This window comes from Sceloporus undulatus, chromosome 5 (assembly GCF_019175285.1).
Source record: "Sceloporus undulatus isolate JIND9_A2432 ecotype Alabama chromosome 5, SceUnd_v1.1, whole genome shotgun sequence".
Classification (NCBI taxonomy): domain Eukaryota; kingdom Metazoa; phylum Chordata; class Lepidosauria; order Squamata; family Phrynosomatidae; genus Sceloporus; species Sceloporus undulatus.
The window spans coordinates 144,544,152-144,565,277 of NC_056526.1; the positions used below are offsets into that span (position 1 = coordinate 144,544,152).

At 37.4% G+C, this 21,126-nt stretch overlaps 1 protein-coding gene across 10 annotated transcripts in view; it reads right to left on the reverse strand.

Annotated features, from left to right (window-relative positions):
- The window catches only part of ARFIP1 (ADP ribosylation factor interacting protein 1), a 63,768-nt gene that overhangs the window by 26,128 nt on the left and 16,514 nt on the right, over nucleotides 1-21,126 (reverse strand). For 5 of the 10 annotated variants that reach the window (XM_042468245.1, XM_042468242.1, XM_042468241.1 and 2 more), the window contains 4 exons: nucleotides 17,707-17,786; nucleotides 12,180-12,281; nucleotides 2,941-3,049; nucleotides 2,323-2,418 (listed from right to left, as the gene is read on the reverse strand). In XM_042468245.1, the coding sequence (XP_042324179.1) occupies nucleotides 2,323-2,418; nucleotides 2,941-3,049; nucleotides 12,180-12,281; nucleotides 17,707-17,784 (385 nt within the window). In that variant the 5' untranslated portion in view covers nucleotides 17,785-17,786. Of the gene's footprint in view, nucleotides 1-2,322; nucleotides 2,419-2,940; nucleotides 3,050-12,179; nucleotides 12,282-17,623; nucleotides 17,787-21,126 lie in introns of those variants that run through there. The other 5 variants (XM_042468246.1, XM_042468247.1, XM_042468250.1 and 2 more) reach the window with 3 other exon arrangements.

The window sequence follows — 21,126 nt, forward strand, 5'->3', positions numbered from 1 at the left end:
TATTGTTAATGGGTGGATTCTTTGCCCAGCTGAATAAGGTCTGACCTCTTTTGTAAGGGATGCACTCTTTTTAAAGCTGGCTCACCCACTCTGATTCTCCCCAGATATTTTAGAGTACAACTTCTGTCTTTCCAGGACACTGGCCATTCTAGTTGGGTCTGATGCATATATAGGGCACCAAGTTGGAGAAAGCTACCCTAAAAGAAAATGTATTTAGCTGGGAAGTACTCTTGGATTTAGCATTTACTGGGGATATAGGTGGTCATGGTGATTTGGAGTGCCTATTAGCTTAGACTGATATGCTAAGTAAGACCTATGTAAAAAGAGATAACCAAGAAAAGATTGGACAAGTGAAAAATGTTAAAACTGAGACTACCTTTGAAAAAACTTGGAAATTTTCTTAGTCCAAGATAAGGCAGCAAAACGGTTGACAGAATCTGACTGACAGAATACTTATTTTAAGAAATCCATTTTAGATCCAAAGACAAAATGTGGACATTAACTTTCAAAGGCCTGAACAGCATGGAGTCAAGTTACTCAAAATATCACTTCTGTCCACGTATATCCATGTAAAGCCTAAGGTCTACAGTACTTGGTTCCCCTGGCCAAAGTAGGAATAGTGCATGGATTCTAGGGTTTTTCACTATTTACCTTTTGATTTGCTCTTGGCTTACTTGGGGTTTTACATATATTTTTAGTCCCAATGCTTTCAAATAAAACTAGTTCTAAACTATTTTAAAAATTAACAGATGTATTACTTGTTACTGGGTTTGTTTGAGATTTAATTTTTCTTGTACTTTCAAAATTTTATGGTTTTATACTTTTTAATTTAATTTTGGTGGGTAAACTACCTACTTGAAAATCACATTAGGAAGCGACTTGAGGGCACACCATCATCAGAACAACTTGTGGTCTCTTCCAACTCTATAAACAAAGCCACTTGCTAAACTGTCATTAGTGAACAGTAATAAAATGTTTTAAATAAATAACAAGTAATGTTAAAAACAAACAAACTGCAGAATATCTCTGAAACATACAGTGGGTCCTTACCCATGAGGATTTGGTTCTGGAGGCCCTTGCAGGGAGAAAAATACAAGAGCTCAAGCCTATATTAGTCAATAGATGGCGATGAGCACATACTGTCATTGGTTATATATAGGACAGGGCAACCTGCAGAAGCTTTAATCTGTGGGTGGTTAACCCATCAATATATGAGGTCCATTGTATTTGTGATCTATGATGTTCTACTTCACAACAATGCTTGTTAACATCAGAATTAATTGGCAGTATTAATTCTTGCTTGTGAGATCATTTTTATATGCTGGATACATCTTATTAAAAAGCATGCTAACCTACAATTTAAAATTTTCAAATGTTTTCTAAGTACTACGAAATAACTCAATAAGGTTACAATTTCACTATAATCAAAGCATCAACAATTTTTTTAAAAAACCCATCATTTTACAGTGCGCCATTCTTTTACACGGGGATCCATTCTGGACCCCCACCACGTAAGGAAAACTTGCGTAAGCTCAAGCTCCATTAGAAGTAATGGGATTTGTGCCTGCGGTGCGCCCCATTACTTCTTCTGGGGTGCGCCAGGGTTTTTTCCAACGCAGCTGGAAATTGCATAAGGTGCACCCGCATATGATGTGGGCACACTGTATTTCCAAATATGCAGACTTTGAATGGCTGCAAAGTATAATCTTTTTATACCAAGCAGCTAGCACAACAGTTCAGTGCACAACGTTGTATGACCTTTGATAATATCTTTACCATTCTAGCCATGCAAGATAGATACAGTTTAAGACCTCAGGTGCATTCAGAAGTTTTTGACAATGCTGACTGCTGACAACTTCTATAAATATCGCCATACGTGATGTCTGGAAAAGAGCTATGCAAGTGACCAAGGAAATACTCAATATTTTGAGAGTAACAGGCACCTAGATGGGACTGTTTTGCTCAGTTTCCAGTAACCCTTTCGTAGGTTCATCAAAAATATATATATCCAGTTAAAACAGGGCATTAAATGTGATTATTACTTAGTAAGATACCAAGGTTAAATACAAATTTAATGTCTGATTTGTAATTTTTTATATTTTATTTTCTTGATGAGGATATTGATTAGACCATGCTTAATATAGGAGGAAGATAGTATGCAGAAAGAAAAAGACATCCATTACTTTGCCAAGCGACAGGACCATGAAAAAGCTGATGCTATACTTAGTCACAGAAAGGAAAGTAATCACAAGTCAAGTAACTGTATGCCAACTTGTTAGTATTATATTAGCAAGGGTGTTATCTGCTTCAACCTCCGAATACCTTTCGGAATAATTAAATCACTCCCTTGTCCAGCCAATCTGCTAGCTGCTGCATTGCTGGGTGATATAACAGGTGATATAGGTAGTGATGAGGGACCTGAAAATGGGACATACACCATGAACATACATCTTTATAGAACCAATACATTTCCTACTTATAAAATATTGGAGGAACCAGAATGAAAACTTGTATGCATGTTTATGGCTGCTTCGAACAAAGGCTATTGCCACCAAATAGAGGCTGTTATTTGTAAAGATGGGAAGGCCCAGAATTTAAAAAAAAAAAACCTCTTTAAAAAACAGGAAAAAATTCTGACAAAAATGGGAAAAAAAGTTTCTCCCATTTTTTTCCCCAGGCCTTCACAGCTCTTCTTTGTAACAAACCACTTTGTTTATACAGTACTGACTAAATCCCAACTATTGTTTTCCACAAAATAGCCTTAGAACTCTGCTGTTTATCATAAACAAATTTAGTGAAAGACTTGCTAATGCACGCATTCTTTTATTGAAGTAATTGTTTACACATCACTAACAACAATGTATGTTATATAGAATCCTTTATCAAACAGTAACATATTTTTTTTAGTAATATGCAATGTTCATGATTAATTTTTATTACCTTGAAAAGGTCCAGCTTCAATGATGCCCTCTTTAGTACTGTCAAAGCCATGTGATGTAATCTGAGTTTCAGACAAACCAAGTCCAGCTGGTAAGGACCGCTTCAAGTCCTTAGAAATATTGGAATAAAATGGAATATTCATGTAAAGATCCCAGATGAGGGAACATTTAGGCATAACTACAATCCTTCAAATTCATCTTGAACAATGCATTCTATTTCCTGGAATCTACTTTATGGTGTCATAATGTTCTGTTTTGATGACTTCACAGAATATATTTTTGCAGGTTGCACTACAGGCTTCACATACACTGGTGAACCAGACACTAATTTGAGAAAGAGCATTGTAAGTTAGAAAACACTTGCAAACGTAATTCCTTCTTTCTACGGCTTTTCCATAAAAACTAAGTTGGATCATAACAGTAATGAGTAGACACTCAAAGCAATAATTCATAGTGGGAACTCTTCTGTTGTCCTTGTCCTAATCAGTAAATACTGAGCAATATTATTTATTTTGGCATATTATAGATCATATATATCATGTGTTTTTCAGTGTTAGTGTAGGAGTGAACAACATGATGGGGAAATGCAGGGCCCATCATTGTCCAGTATTTGCCATTCTGGCTATTAATTATGGTGTCTGCAGTCTAATAATACATGCAGGATTACCTATTGCCCACCTCTGAGCCTCAGAGTCCTGAGGAGTGCTGCGAAGTTGTATGATTTCCACAACTGGTATTAAAGAAGCTTGCCAAAACAACATAAAAAATAAGCAGCATGCTAGCAAAACCGGTATGAAGTACAATTAATAATTATTCAACACTCTAGCACCCAACTCAGAATGGCCAATTGTAATAAGGCCAGAATTAAATGGAGCTTTAGAAAAGATTCAAATTGGGTCCTATCAGCACATCTGAGGTTTCCCTACCATCCCCCCCCCCACCTTGAGTAAGTAAAGGGACAGTATCAGCGGCCTCAAAAGACTTCACATATTGCCATGGAAGTATCCAGGATTTTACAAGGGCTCTAGTATCCAACCTTTCCATTATTTACCTCCTTTTTAAAGGTAAGGGTATGGAAACCAAGATTACTGTCAATGAGCTGAGCATTCTCAAGTTAAACCTAGAGTTCAGGGATCTGGATCCATTTCAAAATGCGTTCAACGGAAAACAGGTTGCCTTTTCAATCACTAGTGCTGCAATCTAAGCTCTGCCATTACTTTGACTTCTTAACACTATTACAAATCAATGTTTTCGGTTTGGTTTTTGCTTTTCTTTGGGTTTTTTTATTTTTGTTTTTTGCAATGTACTGGTTTGTTGTTACCCACAGGAGCCTTAAAATTTAAATGCTTCCTCTTCGCTCCCTACTTTTTCCTATTTCCAATTCAAGTTTGCAGCACCACATACTTCTAACAGTTCTTCTAACAGGTGGAATCAAGCGAAGTTTGAAGACAAGGCCAAGCACAACCAAAAAGGATCAGAAGTAGAGAATTACTAAGTGAGGTAAAAGAAGGAAGGCATGAGCCTTAGGGCCCTCTAGGCTTGTTTATTTATACAATACCAAATAATTGTTTAGTACTAAATTTGAATAGGCCCTAAGAGTCAATCCAGATCATCACACCAAACCACTGCTAATTAAATGAAACTGTACATTAGTACAATGACTTCTTGAAACAACAATATGGCTTGCAATTGACTTACAAGCCATAATAGAAAGCTAGCTTGATTATGCCAAACCATGGCTTAGTAAAGGGGAAATTTAGAGCATCATCATCTCTACAAGAGGACTGACTGTAGTTTAACAAGCTCAAATAACAGCTTGGCATATTTGCATTTCTGATGCATATACCTTTCTTAGAAATGCTCACTCTCACTAAGATTATGGATACCACACCAAACCAAAACAAGAGTTTATAATTCATTATAATAGTAGCATGCATCGTATTTAACCAACAGAGCTGACATCCAAGGGCAAGCTTCATCCTACTATATTCAACTTTTAAAAAAATAAAACAGTATACATGGGACCCTTCCCACCCATGGGCATTTGGTTCCAGGGGCCCCTACAGATAAGGAAAAAACATGAACGGTCGTGCCCCATATTATTCAACAGGCAGTGACACGTGCACATCTGTGTCAATTAAATAATCATTAAATAATATAGGCATAGAGCTCTGCAGGCAGTTAAATCCACAGATCACTAGCTTACAGAAAAGAGGAAAACTATAAAGACAGTATTTTTCCCAATTGCTCAGCAAATAGTAACCTGTTTCTGTAATGCAACATTTTGGCTCTTTGAAAAGAAACTGATGATGTTAAGAGAACCAGTCATGTCCTGCCTCTTTTCCAACTACTGCATATACTGACTGAAGAAGTGGTAAGATTTCTAAATTTATGAATTTTTGCCCTAACTAGTAAGGTGGGCACTGACCTCCTTTTTTGTTATTTCAACAGACATCAAGAACTGGTGCTTGTTTCAGCCAATACATAACATATGTGTGATGCAGTGAAGGCTGATTTATGATGTCCTCCACAGTAGGAAATCACCTTAGACAAGTTTGCCTACTCTTCACTTTCCTGAATTTATTTGCCCTTTCCACAAATGTTCTGTAAGGCTGCTTTCTATTGGATATCTGCACATCCACCCACTCCTCACATTCACTCTCATCCCCGTTCCACACCCAAATTCTGGCAGTTCTGGAACATTTTTTTGTTATGCACTAAGTGCCAAAGTTTTGTAGCAATGAACAATCACCAGGGATTAAAACTTTAATCTCTAATCAAGAGAGTCAGTTTTTATTGAGAAGGGCTGTCAGCTTTAGTTTCAAAACCACAATGTTAATGACCATAATAGGCACAAAAGCATGACAAAGTCTACCTACAAGTTAATTTAGCACTCAACTGTTTCAAAGGTTTGAAAAGCATGTACAGTTTCTCCAAGATTTTCTTAAGGCCTGTTTGGAATGAAACACTTGCTCTACAGAAAACTGATTTGCCTTTACACTTCCCCTTTTAAAAACAATTCATTGGCAAGTCTCTGGAGTTTACTGTTGAAAATTGCCAAAACTTAGAAACATGAAACTGAATGAACCTGCTCTCAGCTACTATTGATCTTATCAGAACTCTACAGCCATTACCACATATTATTGATTTGAGTGAACAACACATTTCAAGAGAGAATATATTACTAAAAATGACACCCATTTTTAAGGGCCATACACAGTCTTTGAATATTATTTGTTATATTTAAGTCCCATCTTTCATCCAAGTAGCTCTAAATCGTGCAGCAGTGCTTATTTCTTGCTGCAGCATCATATTGTATTTCTCCATCCTTGCCAGCCAACAATGTAATACAGATAATATGAGAAAGTGGGCTTGGCAATACAATGGATGAAAGTACATTGATATATAATACTGCATGTTAGACCCAGCATGTTGGTTTGTGTGTCAGACTAGAATTCTAAGAGACCTGGGTTTGAATCCCCGATGGCCATGGAAATCCCACATACTCTCAGACCTCAATTCAACATCCCTTCACCGTATTGTAAAGATATGCATATGGACCCTATGCTATACTGACCCATATCCCGCCTCCCTGACTTACTCTGAAGTCCTGAAGCTACTCACACAGATGTTTTACACTTCAACATGAGCAAGCAGTATTGGAAAAGGTCTGGCTACTCCACTCCATTTACCAATCAGAGATCTATCATTGGATCCCTAACCAAGTCACTGGGTACTGAACAGGGTCTTTATATTATCCTCTAGAAAGTTATGGAAGTAGACTTCATGATACTGTACTTTAGGGGGAGAACACACCACTCTGGTCTTTTTCTTGCCTCAAGAAAACAGGGTTAGAAGAAAGTTAGCAGTTCAGAAAGTGTGTTCATGCCGCAAAACCAGTACATGGCACACACTGCAGTACATACTTCATTCTCTCTGCGTCACCAAGTACCTGTAGGAAATAGTCTGCATGAGGTGATTCTTACACATTTGCAACAACATATAGAGGATGGTGACAAGCAAAAGCAATTTTCTCATGATACATCTTAAGGGAGCAGACAAGCTCTGGATTCCAGACATCAAACAGAAACTTTTGTTTGTAGTTATTTTGTTAAATATATGCAATTTCCCTAGATTCCCTATTTTTTTGTGTGAAAACAGTTAATTTAGGAAATGTTATGGATCCACCTGCTATTCCAAGAATAAATTATTTACATTACAAAAGCTAAATTCCCAACACTATTCATACTGCACAAAGAAGTAAGTTTGTGTAGCAGTAGTGTGGAATAGTGGACAAAGACACTGGGAGGTAGAGGTAAAGGTTTCTCCTTTGACATGATTGTCTAGTCATGTCCAACTGTAGAGGGTGGTGCTCATTTCCATTACTAAGCCGAGGAATCCAGTGTTGTCAGGCAACCTCCATGGTCATGTGGCCTGCATGACTGCATGGAATGTTGTTATCTTGCCACAGAAGTGGCAGCTATGTATCTACTTGCACTTTTACATGTTTTCGAACTGCTAGGTTGGCAGAAACTGGAAATAGTGATGGGAGTGCAACCCATCACGGCACTTGGGTCTCGAACTGCCGATCTTGTGGCTGTCAGAGTTGGCATCTTAATGGCTAAGCCACTACATCCCTTACACTGGGAGACCAGGGTTCAAATTCCTGCTCATCCATGGAAACCTACTGGCTAACCTTGGGCAAGTCACACTCTCTCAGCTTCAGAGGAAAGCAAAGGCAAACTCCCTTTGAACATATTTTGCCAAGAAAACCCTGTGATAGTGTCATCTTATGATCACCATAAGTCAACAACAACAACAGTAAAGTGATTCAGTCTGCTGGATTTCCTTTACTAAGCAGAAGTAAGGAGGAACCTTCCAGTCAGCCACCCCATTTAATGCTTCTACCAGTAATGACATTAGAAATTCCACATACCTTTCTGCATCTGAATTATTACAATTAATGTGATAGCTATGCATGTGTGTTCAGCATTACTGAATAACAACAAGCCTACTGGCTTCCAATTTGATAATCAAATAAGGAATAAGATAAAGATGATCAAAAGCATTAGAAGAACACATTATTAAACCTTTCAGTATCTTAGATTTTCAAATGTGCTATCTGAATAGTTGTATAAGCTTCATCATATCAGTCTTGAACAGCTACTTGATGTTTTAATACAACCTTGCTGCACCCTGTCCCCAAATATTTGAGGACCTCAGTTACTACTTTTGCTATTCAATTAACTCAGCAACAGTGAAGAGTGGCATTTAGGAAATCCTTCAGAAACAAACCTAGTGAAGTGCATGCTCCACCTGCTAGGCCTCTCACTAAGATTTCGAATGACCTTTTACAGGCCAAGGCTAATGGCCTTTACTCTGTTCTCATCCTTCTTGATCTGTCTGCAGCCTTTGACACCGTTGATCACTCTCTTCTAGTTAATATACTTTCTGACCTTGGGTTCTCAGACTCTGTTCTTGACTGGTTTAGATCTTACTTGTCTGGCAGATGTTTTGCAGTGGTTGCTGGCGGTCGGACTTCTTCTCCTGTTCCCTTATCTGTTGGAGTTCCCCAGGGCTCTGTTCTGGGTCCCCTTCTGTATTCTCTCTACACACTGTCCTTAGGAAAACTCATCAGCTCTTTTGGCTTTTCCTACCATCTGTATGCCGATGACACCCAGCTGTATCTTTCCACCCCTGACCTTTCTCCAAGGCTTGAACAGCAAGTTTTGTCTTGCCTCACAGCTGTCTCGCAGTGGATGCGCCATCGGCGTTTGAAGCTCAACATGTCCAAGAAAAAGCTTCTTGTCTTTCCTCCTAAGCCCACCCTTCAACTCTCCTTTTCTGTCTCTGTGGACAACATTTCTATTCAACTAGTCCAGCAAGCCCGCAGTCTTGGTTTTATCTTTGACTCTTCTCTATCGTGTATCCCTCAGATCCAGACCACAGCCAAGGCTTGTAGATTCTTTTTGTACAATATTGCCAAAATCCGACCATATCTCTCCGCCTCTACTGCCAAGATCCTGGTCCATGCCCTAGTGGTCTCACGACTCGATTACTGCAACATCCTCCTGGCTGGGCTTCCTCTCTCTCACCTCCGTCCTTTAATCTCTGTTCAGCATTCAGCTGCACGCATTATCACTTCCACCCACCGCTCTGACCACATCTCTCCTGTGTTGGCATCCCTTCACTGGCTCATCCTCCCTTTCTGCATTCAGTATAAGCTCCTGCTGTCGACATTTAAAGCCCTCCATGGACTGGCCCCTCCTTACTTATCAGACCTTCTTTCTCCTCACCTTCCCACTCGGGCCCTCCGTTCTGGTAGTCAAGGTCTGCTGTCTCAGCCCAGGATTTCCTCTGCCCCATCCCGGATTCGCCCCTTTTCACTTGCTGCCCCTCACTCCTGGAACCTTCTTCCCCCACAAGCAAGAGCCATCACTTCTTTAACCAGCTTCAAAACGGAGTTGAAAACCATCCTGTTTAGAGAAGCCTTCCCAGGCATTGCATAATTGTCGCTTACTATTTGATGTTCTTTTGGTGCCTGTTTATCAAACCATTTCCTGTATTGCTATGTACTGTATATGCATTATCCTACTTGAGAGTATGTATTTTCCCTGGAAAAAGGAACTTCAGTCTTTGTTACCCAAACATATGTTTGAGGCTCATCTTCTTCTCTTGCTAGAAGTTATTATTATTATTATTATTATTATTATTATTATTATTATTATTATTAACCTTTATTTATGAAGCGCTGTAAATTTACACAGCACTGTACATGCAATCTTTTTAGTTAGACGGATCCCTGCCCTCGGGCTTACAATCTAAAAAGACATGACACAGAAGGAGAAGGGAGTGGTGGAGGGAAAGGGTAAGAGGTCCAGCAGTTCCTCTCTACCTCCAAGGCCTGGACCAAGGCAGATGGACTGGAGGGAGGGCTTGGCTTCCTAATGGATGGTTAATCAATTTCCCTTGTATAACCATCATTTTGATATAATTAATAGCTGAGACCAGGAATTTGGTTTTGCTTTAAACATTAGGGAATGGACCAACACAGCTCAACCCATTCAGCAGTGTCCCCACCCTTCTGTACAACATTTTCAGCAGACTGGAGAGACAACTGTAGGGTAAAGGGAAGCAGAAAATCTTACTTCTTGTCAGCTCAGTTACACATGCTTAAATCTAGATACGATCGATTATTTAGTTTATTCATCAATTCATTAAAATATCAAAATACTATCATTATCATATATTCCAGTGTCACCCAACACAAACGGAATTTGCAGAAGTAATTAATGCTATTGATTAAGCTACCTTCCTTTTTGTAATTTCAGCAGAACACTTAGCAGGTGGGAAAGCACAAGAGCTTGCACAACTATTTTTGCACTTGACATGGTGACCCAGCAAAATTTCAGCCTATATGTTTCCATGTTTTAAATATCTATGATTGCCTGCAAGAACATTTACTACATGTGGTAAAGGGGAATTATTTCCTTAAATACAACAGTATTTTTTGCATCATCAGTCCCACAAGTCAGAATGTGAATGACTTTAGAAACAGTTGGTGATGTGGTGCAGGGTTAATTCATTATGATACAAATCTCCCGTGATTATAGTAGTAAATTAGATCAATCTATTATCAATACCCAATCCATAATTTATAATAAATGGTGCTGGCTATCACTTCTAAGTATGACAAACTCAGAAGATCATTTTTGCTCATCCCATAAAGTTATACAGATTACAGTAGATATCACACTTGAATATTTGACCAGATTAACAACTAACAGTAGCACCCAGCATTACTTAAGAGAATCATTAAAACTCAGCATTTACAGGTAGTATGGTAACAAATGGACAGCATGAATTAGAACTGGATCAATGTATGTGTCTATATGAGGATGGAGGCACAATCAAGTACTAATTTTCAGAGGGCAAGGTGTTCAAAATTACACAAGAAAACAATGCAATGTTTCCCAGCTTATTTCCTTTAGCTAAAGTGTTTGCCATGAATTCAAGGAGAGTCAATCAACAACCAGATGGGAATGATGCTACATCACAAGACTTTTTCCTGGGGCCTTCTGTGGAAAATAAGATGGTTACATCGTATCATTCTCAGTAAAATTTTCTGTAAACATCTTAACAACATGGGACTGATTGTTACAGCTCCTCTACTGCCTGAAGTGGTGGCAAAACATTTTGTGGTAGAAGAAAAAAAATCAGAAAACTCCCTGTTACCTTCTCTCATAATATTAAAACCTTAAGTTTTGGAAGCAGGCTTTGCACTTTCTCTAAAAAATAAAATAAAATAAAAAGAGGAGGCCAAATAATACTTATAAGCCCAGAGTTACATTTTTACAACCTGACAACATATATTCTCCCAGACCTTGCCTATATTTTTGCAGGTGAGAGAAACAGAACTTTGGGTTTACCCTTTGTGCTAGAGCACACTCTAGTGGATATTGTTGTTATTTTACCATTCTATTAACATAGTTACATTTTACAATTGTAATCTCTATCTAAAATACACATTCAGCTGAGACACTTCAATGGCAATAACAACATTTAATTACATGTGTAGCCAATATTTAATGTATCTTTGAAGGCTAAAAACAGAAACTAGATTAAAAAAGAAACTGCATTGAGTTACAGTATTTAAGTTTTTAGATTCTAGGTAATGCTAATTCAGTCCATATTTTTCTGAAAGATTTATTAATAACTCTGGATATTTAGATTTTCTTATTCCCTTATTAATCAGAATATATTACATTTTAAAGAAATAAAGAAAACAAACAAACAAAAAAGAACCTAAATGGCAAATAATTGCAATCTTATAGCCTTCCAGACTCCCAATCTGCATTTTAGTTTTAAAATTTTTGTTGCTTTTATTAAATTATTAAGATGTTTATTTATTACCAGTAACCATGTTTTTCCAAGCAGAAGGAGGTTTGACTGTTAAATATATAATTGCTGAAGCATTAATCCAAATGGACTATCAACTGGCAATTTAGGGGATTTAATTAGTAGTAATATTCTAAAGGCAACAGATCGTGTCTAATCTTGGAAGGTAAACATGGTCAGCCTTGATTATTATTTGGATGAGATACAGGTAAGGAAGGAATTGGCAAACCACCTCTGAGTATTCCCTGCCTTAAAAACCCCAATGAAATTCAGGGAGTCACCACAGGTTGATAGGCATCTTCAAGACAAACACACACACACACACACACATACAACTCATACCCTATTAAAGTTGTGCTCCTGTGAATCCTCAAGTTCTCCATTGCTCGTCACAGAGATCTCTGCTGCTGAATTTTTTGGAGATTCCTGCGCCATTGAGCACTCCTACAATATGAAAAGAGATGTTAATGTTCTCCAAATGTTATTAATATGTAGCTTTTGGAGAAAGTTTGAGGAAAAGATCCCAAGACCTCTGATGAGCATATGTTTATACCCCCACATAACAATTTCATGAAACACAGTTTATTCATTTATTGATTCCTCCAGCATCCCACGTTGTATATACCCTTCATCTAATTTATCAAGGCCCATCTTCCAATGCTGTTCAGCAACTGAAGCCTCCTTGAAGTTAATAGACTGCAACTCAAACCATCCCTCACCCTCACCCTCCCCACTGGCTATACTATCCACAACCAACAGGATCACAGGTCAGCAACATCTGGAAGGCCACAGTTGTTCACTCTCACTGTAAATGGTTAAATTTCTAACCTATATAATAACCTGGGCCTCGTAGTTACTGTACAAAGGGCAGTCTTGGCAGTTAACTTTACTGGACAAAAATATTCCTGGGTTACAAATGATCACTTCTGTAAACGAGAGATAATCTCAGAAGAATGTGAGGTTAACACACCAGATACAACCCATTTGACACTGATTGTACAGCCTCAATTATTAATGCCTGGAAGGCAGATAAGTGCATCCACTCAAGCAAATAATTGATTGTCACAATGCCAGGTGGAAATATGATTTGTCCCAATTCTCCTTAGACGCATACACAGAGCCAAAAAACATCCACTTCTTTTCTTTTACTGCCAATGCTTTTCTCATACACACCTTAGGGGTCTTGTAGTATGTCTGATACTGTTGCTTAATCTGAACAGATGTAAATTTTTGATATTGTACTTCAAACGGTTTAATTATTGGTTTATTGACAAATCATTTCCTCTGCCACTTAACACCTGCTGATTGTGTGAGTCAGACTCAAGTAAGTATGGTGTTGGTTTTTACAGGTTACAGAACACAGGTCAAACCCCTAATCACATAGCTTTAAACTAATATAAAAGTAATACATCATTACTATCTTGACTTATTTTATTGTTATTATATCTATATATCACCTTTCTACCCGAGTGGCCCAAGGTGGATTCCAAACAGAATGATTTAAAATCCTTACCAGTAAAATTTTTCTTTAAAAATCCAACATTAAATAATATAAAATAATTTAAAAACCAATCAAAAGTTAAAAAACAAAACACACATCCCAATAAGAACCTTCTCTGCTGCTTACACAAAAACAAATTTTGCTTAAACAAAAAAGTGAAAGTGAAAGGAAAGCCTCCCATAGTAGTGAGTTCCAAAGGGTGGGAGCAGCCACTGAGAAGGCTCTCTCTCATTATCTACACAAAATTTGCATGTCGCATGCATCACTGCAGATCCCTCTGCCTTCTTGATTTTATTGGTTTAAGGGAGAACCTAAAGAACAATCCTTCCTGGCAGAAGGAAACTTTCCTGCTCCCCACTTCCTACCATTGCTCTCCCTTCTCAATGCTATACAGGGAGCTAGGCAGCCATTTTGAATGAGGTGGGCTGTGTTGTGGGTGTGAGGAAGATGAGGCTGTGATGTTGGGTGTATGCGTGAGGAGGATGAAGAGTGTGTCCAAAAGAGGGTGACCAAAATGGTGACGGGTCTGGAAACCATGCCTTATGAGGAGAGACTTAGAGAGCTGGGAATGTTTAGCTTGGAGAGGAAATGGTTAAGAGGTGATATGATAGCCCTGTGTAAGTATTTGAAGCGGTGTCATATTGAGGATGCAGCAAGCTTGTTTTCTGCTGCTCTGGAGAATAGGACACAGAACAATAGATGCAAGTTACAGGAAAAGAGAGTCCACTAAACATTAGGAGGAACTTCTTGATACTAAGAGATGTTTGACAATGGAAAACGTTCCCTCGGAGTGTGGTGGAGTCTCCTTCTCTGGGGGTTTTTAAAAAGAGGCTCCATGGCCATCTGTTGAGGATGCTTTTAGTGTGAATTTCTGCATGGCAGGGAGTTGGACTGGATGGCCCTTGGGGTCTCTCCCAACTCTATGATGCTATGATTATACGATTCTCAGTGGCTAGAAAAAACCGTTGCCAGCAGGACTTCCATTCTTGGCAACTACTTTTGCCTGATTTATGGACACGTCATCTCTCTTTTAGCCCCCTGTGCCACAGCTCATCCTTTTCAAAAGGACCCCCTGTGCAGCATTTTTGCTATAATGGAAAGCAGAGTACAAGGAAGCCTATTATATGCTACAAAAGCAAATATTTTCTACCCTGTTTTGTTGGTATTGTATTAGATATAAACATGTATTTGCCTAAAAATAGAGCACACTTACAAAAGCGGGATGTATCCTAGCTGACCAAATCCATTGTAGGTGTTTGCCAATCCTGTCAAGTAAAAAGGAAGGGGGTGCTTTCTACTAGAAGATAAATCTATTTGGTTTGAACAGCTAGTATGGCAAGCTATAAATCTGGAATAAGTACTTGCTCTAACAAGCCAGTTATGGCATGGCTGCACTTACTTAACATCTGTTCACAAACATTTCAGTGCTGTTTAGTTAATCTAGTATTTATGAAAGCACTTAACTTTCACCCCCCTCCCCCCCCCATGTAAAAATTTAAATTCTCCTGAACTTTACCAACAACTTAATCTGGGATTTTTTTTCGGGGGGGGGGGGGAGATCTTTGCTTTGTGCGTAGCTCGCATTAATAGTAAATATTAATACAACATTTTAAAGGAATTTCTGGGCAGCTCCTTACTCAGATTTTAAGGCAGTCCACAAAGATAAAACCAAAATTAACAATATAACACAATAAATCTTATGACATAAAATCAAGAGAGATGGAACTCTTCAATCATCTGAAAACTTGAAAACTTACATTATGTTGGTGATACAGTGCCCTCAAGTGGCAACACTTATGTTTTGTGAGCATTTTCAGTTTAATGTAATTGGCATAAATACCCCCAAACCACCAGATCCAATCTGATCTTGGAAGCTAAGCAGGGTCAGCTCTGGTTAGTACTTGGATGGGAGACCACCAATTAATAACAGGCGCTATAGGATATATTTCAGAGGAAGGAAATGGAAAACTACATCTGAGTATTTCTGTCCTAAGAAAACTGTATGAATTAATGGGGTCACCAAAAGTCAACAGATGACTTAAGCAGCATACATAAACAATTTCCATTTTGCTTCTCCTAGATATTCTTTAACTATATATTCTCAGCTTCCAGTGGAATAGTAACACAGACAAATCCCACATGGGTAAATCTGAATCTGTGCTGGAATTAAGGAACATGAATAAGGAGGCTTCATTAATATATAATTACCAGAAAACATGTGTACAGATTGAGTCTCCTTTTTCCAAAATGCTTGGGACCAGAAGTATTTGGATTTCTGTTTTGTTGTTGTTTCAGATGTTGGAACACCAGTTTTGGACATGGGGCCCAAGTCAAAACACAAAATTCATTTATGTTTTATATGCATCTTATATACATAGCCAGAAGGTAATTTTAAACAACATCTTTAATAATTTTGTGAGTGAAACAAAGTTTTTGTACACTGAACCAACACAAAGCAAAGATGTCACTATCCCAGATATTTTGGATTTCAGAATTCCAGATAAGGAAGATTCAACCTGTATTCATATTTCAACTCTGACATACCTTTGTATCATACTTGCAAAATAATGATAAAGACAAGTTTAATCCACAGATCATTACTGATGATGCACTTTAAAAAAGAAAACTACATGCCTTATCTATGCAGAATTTAGTGTTGTGTTTATATACTTCTACTAAAGGAATAGAAATTTATTGTAATTTTTCACACAGCCAGCATCTCTGACACTGCTAATTCACTTTATCCAAGACAATATGACAGAAGACCACAACAGAAGAATAAGAAGCCACAGGAGAATACTGTACCAGTTCTACCTTAATAATACATTATTATTTTCAGGGATTAAAGAACATTTCAGCAAGTTAGATGAAGCAAAGAAATACCAAAATGGCATTAACCCACACTATAAACAAACAATTGACAGTTACATTATCAAGTATGCCTTCTATATATTTTTTTTTGTTTAAGATCAGATGTAAACTTCACTGCCACAGTATTCTATTTACTTATTTATTTCATTTATATGAAATTCTCCCGTATGGGACCTAAGGTGGCTCACAGATATCTGTAAACATTACCATATACACTACATAAAATATCTCAAAGAGCCAAACTAAAATCAGAAATAATTAGTTTTACAAATTTCTTATACAAACCCTGCTTAAGAACAGAAGATACTTTCATTCACTTGAGACTCCAGTTTTGTGAGTCACAATTCAATCAAAGAAAACCATAGCTGAAACTGAAAGAGACTAACATGCTGAACTAGTATAGCATTTCACCTCCCATTGTTTTTAGCTCAAACAAAATATTAACACCCAAGCTTTATTCCGCTATGAATGTTTACTCCAGAACAAGTTCCAGCAAGATGTGCTTCTGAATAAACAGGCAAAAAACTAGACTTCCAATTACCATATCTGAACCAATACATTTCACAAAAGGAAAATTAACTTTCACCCACTGTATAAGGTTTAAGAGTAAATTCACAAAGCAAGGTTTCTTAATTTGCTCTCCCTTCTCTCACAGCAACTGCTTAAACCTTATCAAGTATAGAACAGCGAGTATTAGCTTTCCTCCTACCTCAAAACAGCAGACTGTGCCTGGTTTCTGGTAAAAAAACCCAGAAGCAATACATTTATTCTCATACAGTGGTCATATTTAACCACCGGTTCCACATAAGAAAGCCAGTCATTGCTTGCAGTTACACAAAATATTAAACCATGGTTTAGCTAACATTATAAATATAAGTCTGTGCATGCCCAGGGCTTGCACACACAAACCTCCATTGCCACAGCCATGAGGAATTAATTTTTTAAAGAACAATGGCTTAGTATAACAACTTTTAAAAACCTTTTTGAAGTTCTAAACATCACCAGGGGTGCTTCAAGGGTTGCAAAATTCTGTGCAGAATTTGCATGCATCCCATAGGCTATAGTTTATCCACACCAGCCTTAAACTTATGTCCAAACACAGAAAAAATGGGGTCAGTCTTAACTATATTTTATGAAAGATAACTTTGGTAAAGCTGTGCATCCTAGAGCAACCTTTCCCAACCTGATACTGACAAGCTATTGAAGTGCAATTCCTATCATGCCCAGTCAGTATGTCTATTGGATTGATTTGAATTTGGAATGAAAATGGGTAACACTTTCCACTCAAAACTACAGCCCACAATAATCATTAATGATTCACCAATGCCAATTAATCATCAATGTCAATAATTTTTTTTAAAAAAATGATTCAGTGCCTTCCCTTTTATATGTAAAGATTTAGAACAGAAATTGCCTGAAAATGTTTTTTCCAGTCTGAGCCTGTCACTGGATTGGTTGATTTTCAAATAGCCACAACCACATCTATCACCCAATCACCTCAGAGTCAGACTGGACTTCTTCGGGAGCCTGATGAGGTCCATCAACAGTTGTGGAATTCTCGCTGTGTTCTGACATACCTGGAAATGAAACAAGTGGAGCATGCATTAAAATTCTCCCAACTAAATAATTTGTTTTAAAGACAAACAATTTGTTTTAAGATTTCTTCAAAATCTTGAAAACCTTTGCCAAACTGACATACACAGAGACAGATAGACAGACCAATGCACACACATTACAATATCCGTCAATCAGAAGATGCAACTTCAAAATATGTTACCATGTACAGTTCTTTCACATCAGCACAAACTGAAGAAGGAAACAGTCACCTGCTGTAGCACTTTCAAACACATAAACATTCTTCAGCTATGGAAACCCACTGGATGACCTAGGGAGAGTCAAAAATTCTCAGCTCCAGAAAACTTTGCGATAAGTTCAACTAAGGGTTGCCATAAATGGGAAACAACTTGAAGGCACACAACAACCACAACAAAGTAGTTAAATTAATTATTTAAAATTAGCTACTAAAAACAAAACTACAAGTTCTACTTCTACTATTTCTAATCAACAACCGCAGACAAATGGAAGCACCACAAAGTCAAAATAATCTATACCAGCAGCTGAAATAATTTAAGTACAAACCAGAGATTGAGTATCTTTTATCCAAAGTGCTTGGGAGCAGAAGTGTTTCAGATCTTGGCTTTTTTAATTTTTATTGGACTTTGGAATACCTGTATTTGCATACATGTACATAATGAGATATCTTAGAGATGGGACCAAGCGTAAACACAAAATTTGTTTCTTTCATATAATCTTATACTCATACCCCAAAAGATAATTTTATACAATATATAAAAATATTTTTGTGCATTAAACAAGGTTTGTATACAGTGAAAAAGCAAAAGTGTCATTATCTCAGACACCCATCAAAAAAGTTTTGGTTTTTTTTATAATAGAACTAAGGATAACTCATCAAGGTGGATAAGATATGGAGATTTAACAGACACGAATGATAAAAGGCAATATATTATGAAAACCAGGGAACAACTAAGCCTGTTGGGATTTAAGATTGAATGGTATTTATACCTCCAATTAAGTAGTAGATTCAAAACCGATTTAGACAAAATGGGTATTACTACTGTGAAGAATGATTTGGATATTATCATAGAAGATAAAAAAGGAAAACATTTATCGATGTATTACAAATCTCTTAAAGAAAGGAACCTAGAGAATGAGACCATAAAACACACAATGATTAGGTGGGCTCAAGATGTGGGGAGCCCTATTAAATTTGAAGAATGGGGAAAATCCTGGAGGGTAACAAAAATTTTTACCGCCTGCCAAAATTATAAGGAGAATTATGTGAAGATGTTATATAGGTGGTATCTGACTCCTACTAAGATTAATAAGATTTATAAAACGGGATGCGTTAAGTGTTGGAAATGTGGTATTAAAGAAGGAACTTTCTTCCACTCTTGGTGGGCATGTTCAATATCTACTGAGTACTGGAAAAATATTCATAACAAAATGGTGGAGATAATATGTACTGATATTCCTTTTGATCCATTATTATTTTTGCTAAATATGACCAATAAACTAGATAAGGTCACAGAGATGAAATATTCAAAGATAATTTTATATATGATTACATTGGCTAGAATTTTATTTGCACAATGTTGGAAAAGTCCACACTATCCCAAAATAGATGTCTGGATATCCAAATTGAAAGAAGTTAGAAATCTTGATTTGTTAACAGCCGCTCTGCAGGATAAGGTGATAGATAAAGTGAAAGAAGAATGGTATTGTGTAGATTTGTATTTGAATATATGTATATAATAAGTATATTATAGGCATTTCCCAGCAATTATGAAAATTTTGAAATTTATATTCCATTATTTTATTTCCTATTTGCTTTTAATTTCTGGTGGTACTATTTAATATAAAAATAATGATGGTAAAAGAGATTTCTTTTTGTTAAGTTATGTGAACCTCTTGTGAAAGTTATGTAATCTGGCACTAGAAGGGAGACTTGGAAGTTGATTGATAGAAAAATTAATATTTGGAAATAATTTTTTTCTGTTGTTGTTTGTGAAATTATGTTGTTTGTATGTATGTCTTTTTTGTATGTATATTTCTATTATTATTATTATTAACCTTTATTTATAAAGCGCTGTAAGTTTATTTCTACTGTCTTTTACTTCAAAATACAATAAAATAAAGATAAATTGCAAAAAAAAAAAAAAGTTTTGGTTTTGGAGTATATCTTATTTTTGAATTCCAGAAAAGGCTGACTCAACCTGTATGATATTTTAGACGGGGTACAAACTGCCCCAAAAGGGCGGTTTACCCATGCCTTGTTTTGCTGCGTGAGGAAGCTGCAGCGGACAAACCGTGTGGCTTCCTCGCGCAGCAAAGAGAACCCACAAAAAGCAGGTTCTTTTTGTGGCACCATAATAACACCACAGTGCGCCAATAGTGCACTCGTGATGTCATTATAGCGCCACGACATGCGGATGCTAAGTGTCCGTTGCGTCAAAATGGCTCCGCACATCTGTGCAGGGTGCCGCCATTTTGACACCCTCATGACATGCGAGGGGCATCTGAAAGCGTCACCCCTCACACGTGACGAGAGTGCCCTATCGCGCCGTCCAACCCGCACTTTAGATATTTAAATTTTCAGACTTACTATATGACTGATACTTCATTTCATTTTAACAAGTACAGTACAGTCAGACCTCCATATCTCCAAGGCATCCATCCCGGAACCGCCCATAGATACCCAAATCTGTGCATGCTCAACTCTCATTTTTCTTACTGGTGGCACAGAGTGTGCACACCTGTTAGCACAGTCACTACTATTAAGAAAAACAGACGCTTACCATCCGCAAATTGTTAAATCTGTGGGTAGCAATTCCACTGATATGAACACAGGCTGTACTGTCTAATATAAATGTTTCTTCTATTAAAATATATGCTGCCAATTTAACTCCACTTAGTGCAGGCAGCTGTAGAAACTGGCCAAGAAAGAAATACATTATTCCCAACATTATGGTAATTTTTGACACCAAGAAATGCTATTTTACACACTCTTAACACCTCCAAAACATGAGTGGTTCCCTGCCATGACTTTGAAAGCAAAATAAGACTACCCAAAAAATTATCACAAGTAGTGAAGTAGTGTATACCCATGTTAGTACACTGAATATTCCTGCATCACCCCTTATCAAACTCTGATATCAAACTCTATATAAGAAGAGATGGCAACCATGGAAGGGTGCCCCATTGAAATGAAATACTGTAGTCTGCTTACACAAAGAGCAGGGACATTGGCCCTAGGGAATGTAAGCAGAAAAATGCATCATTTGAAATTGAAATCAATTATTTTATTATTAGAGGAGTGTAGTGATGGGGAAGATGTGC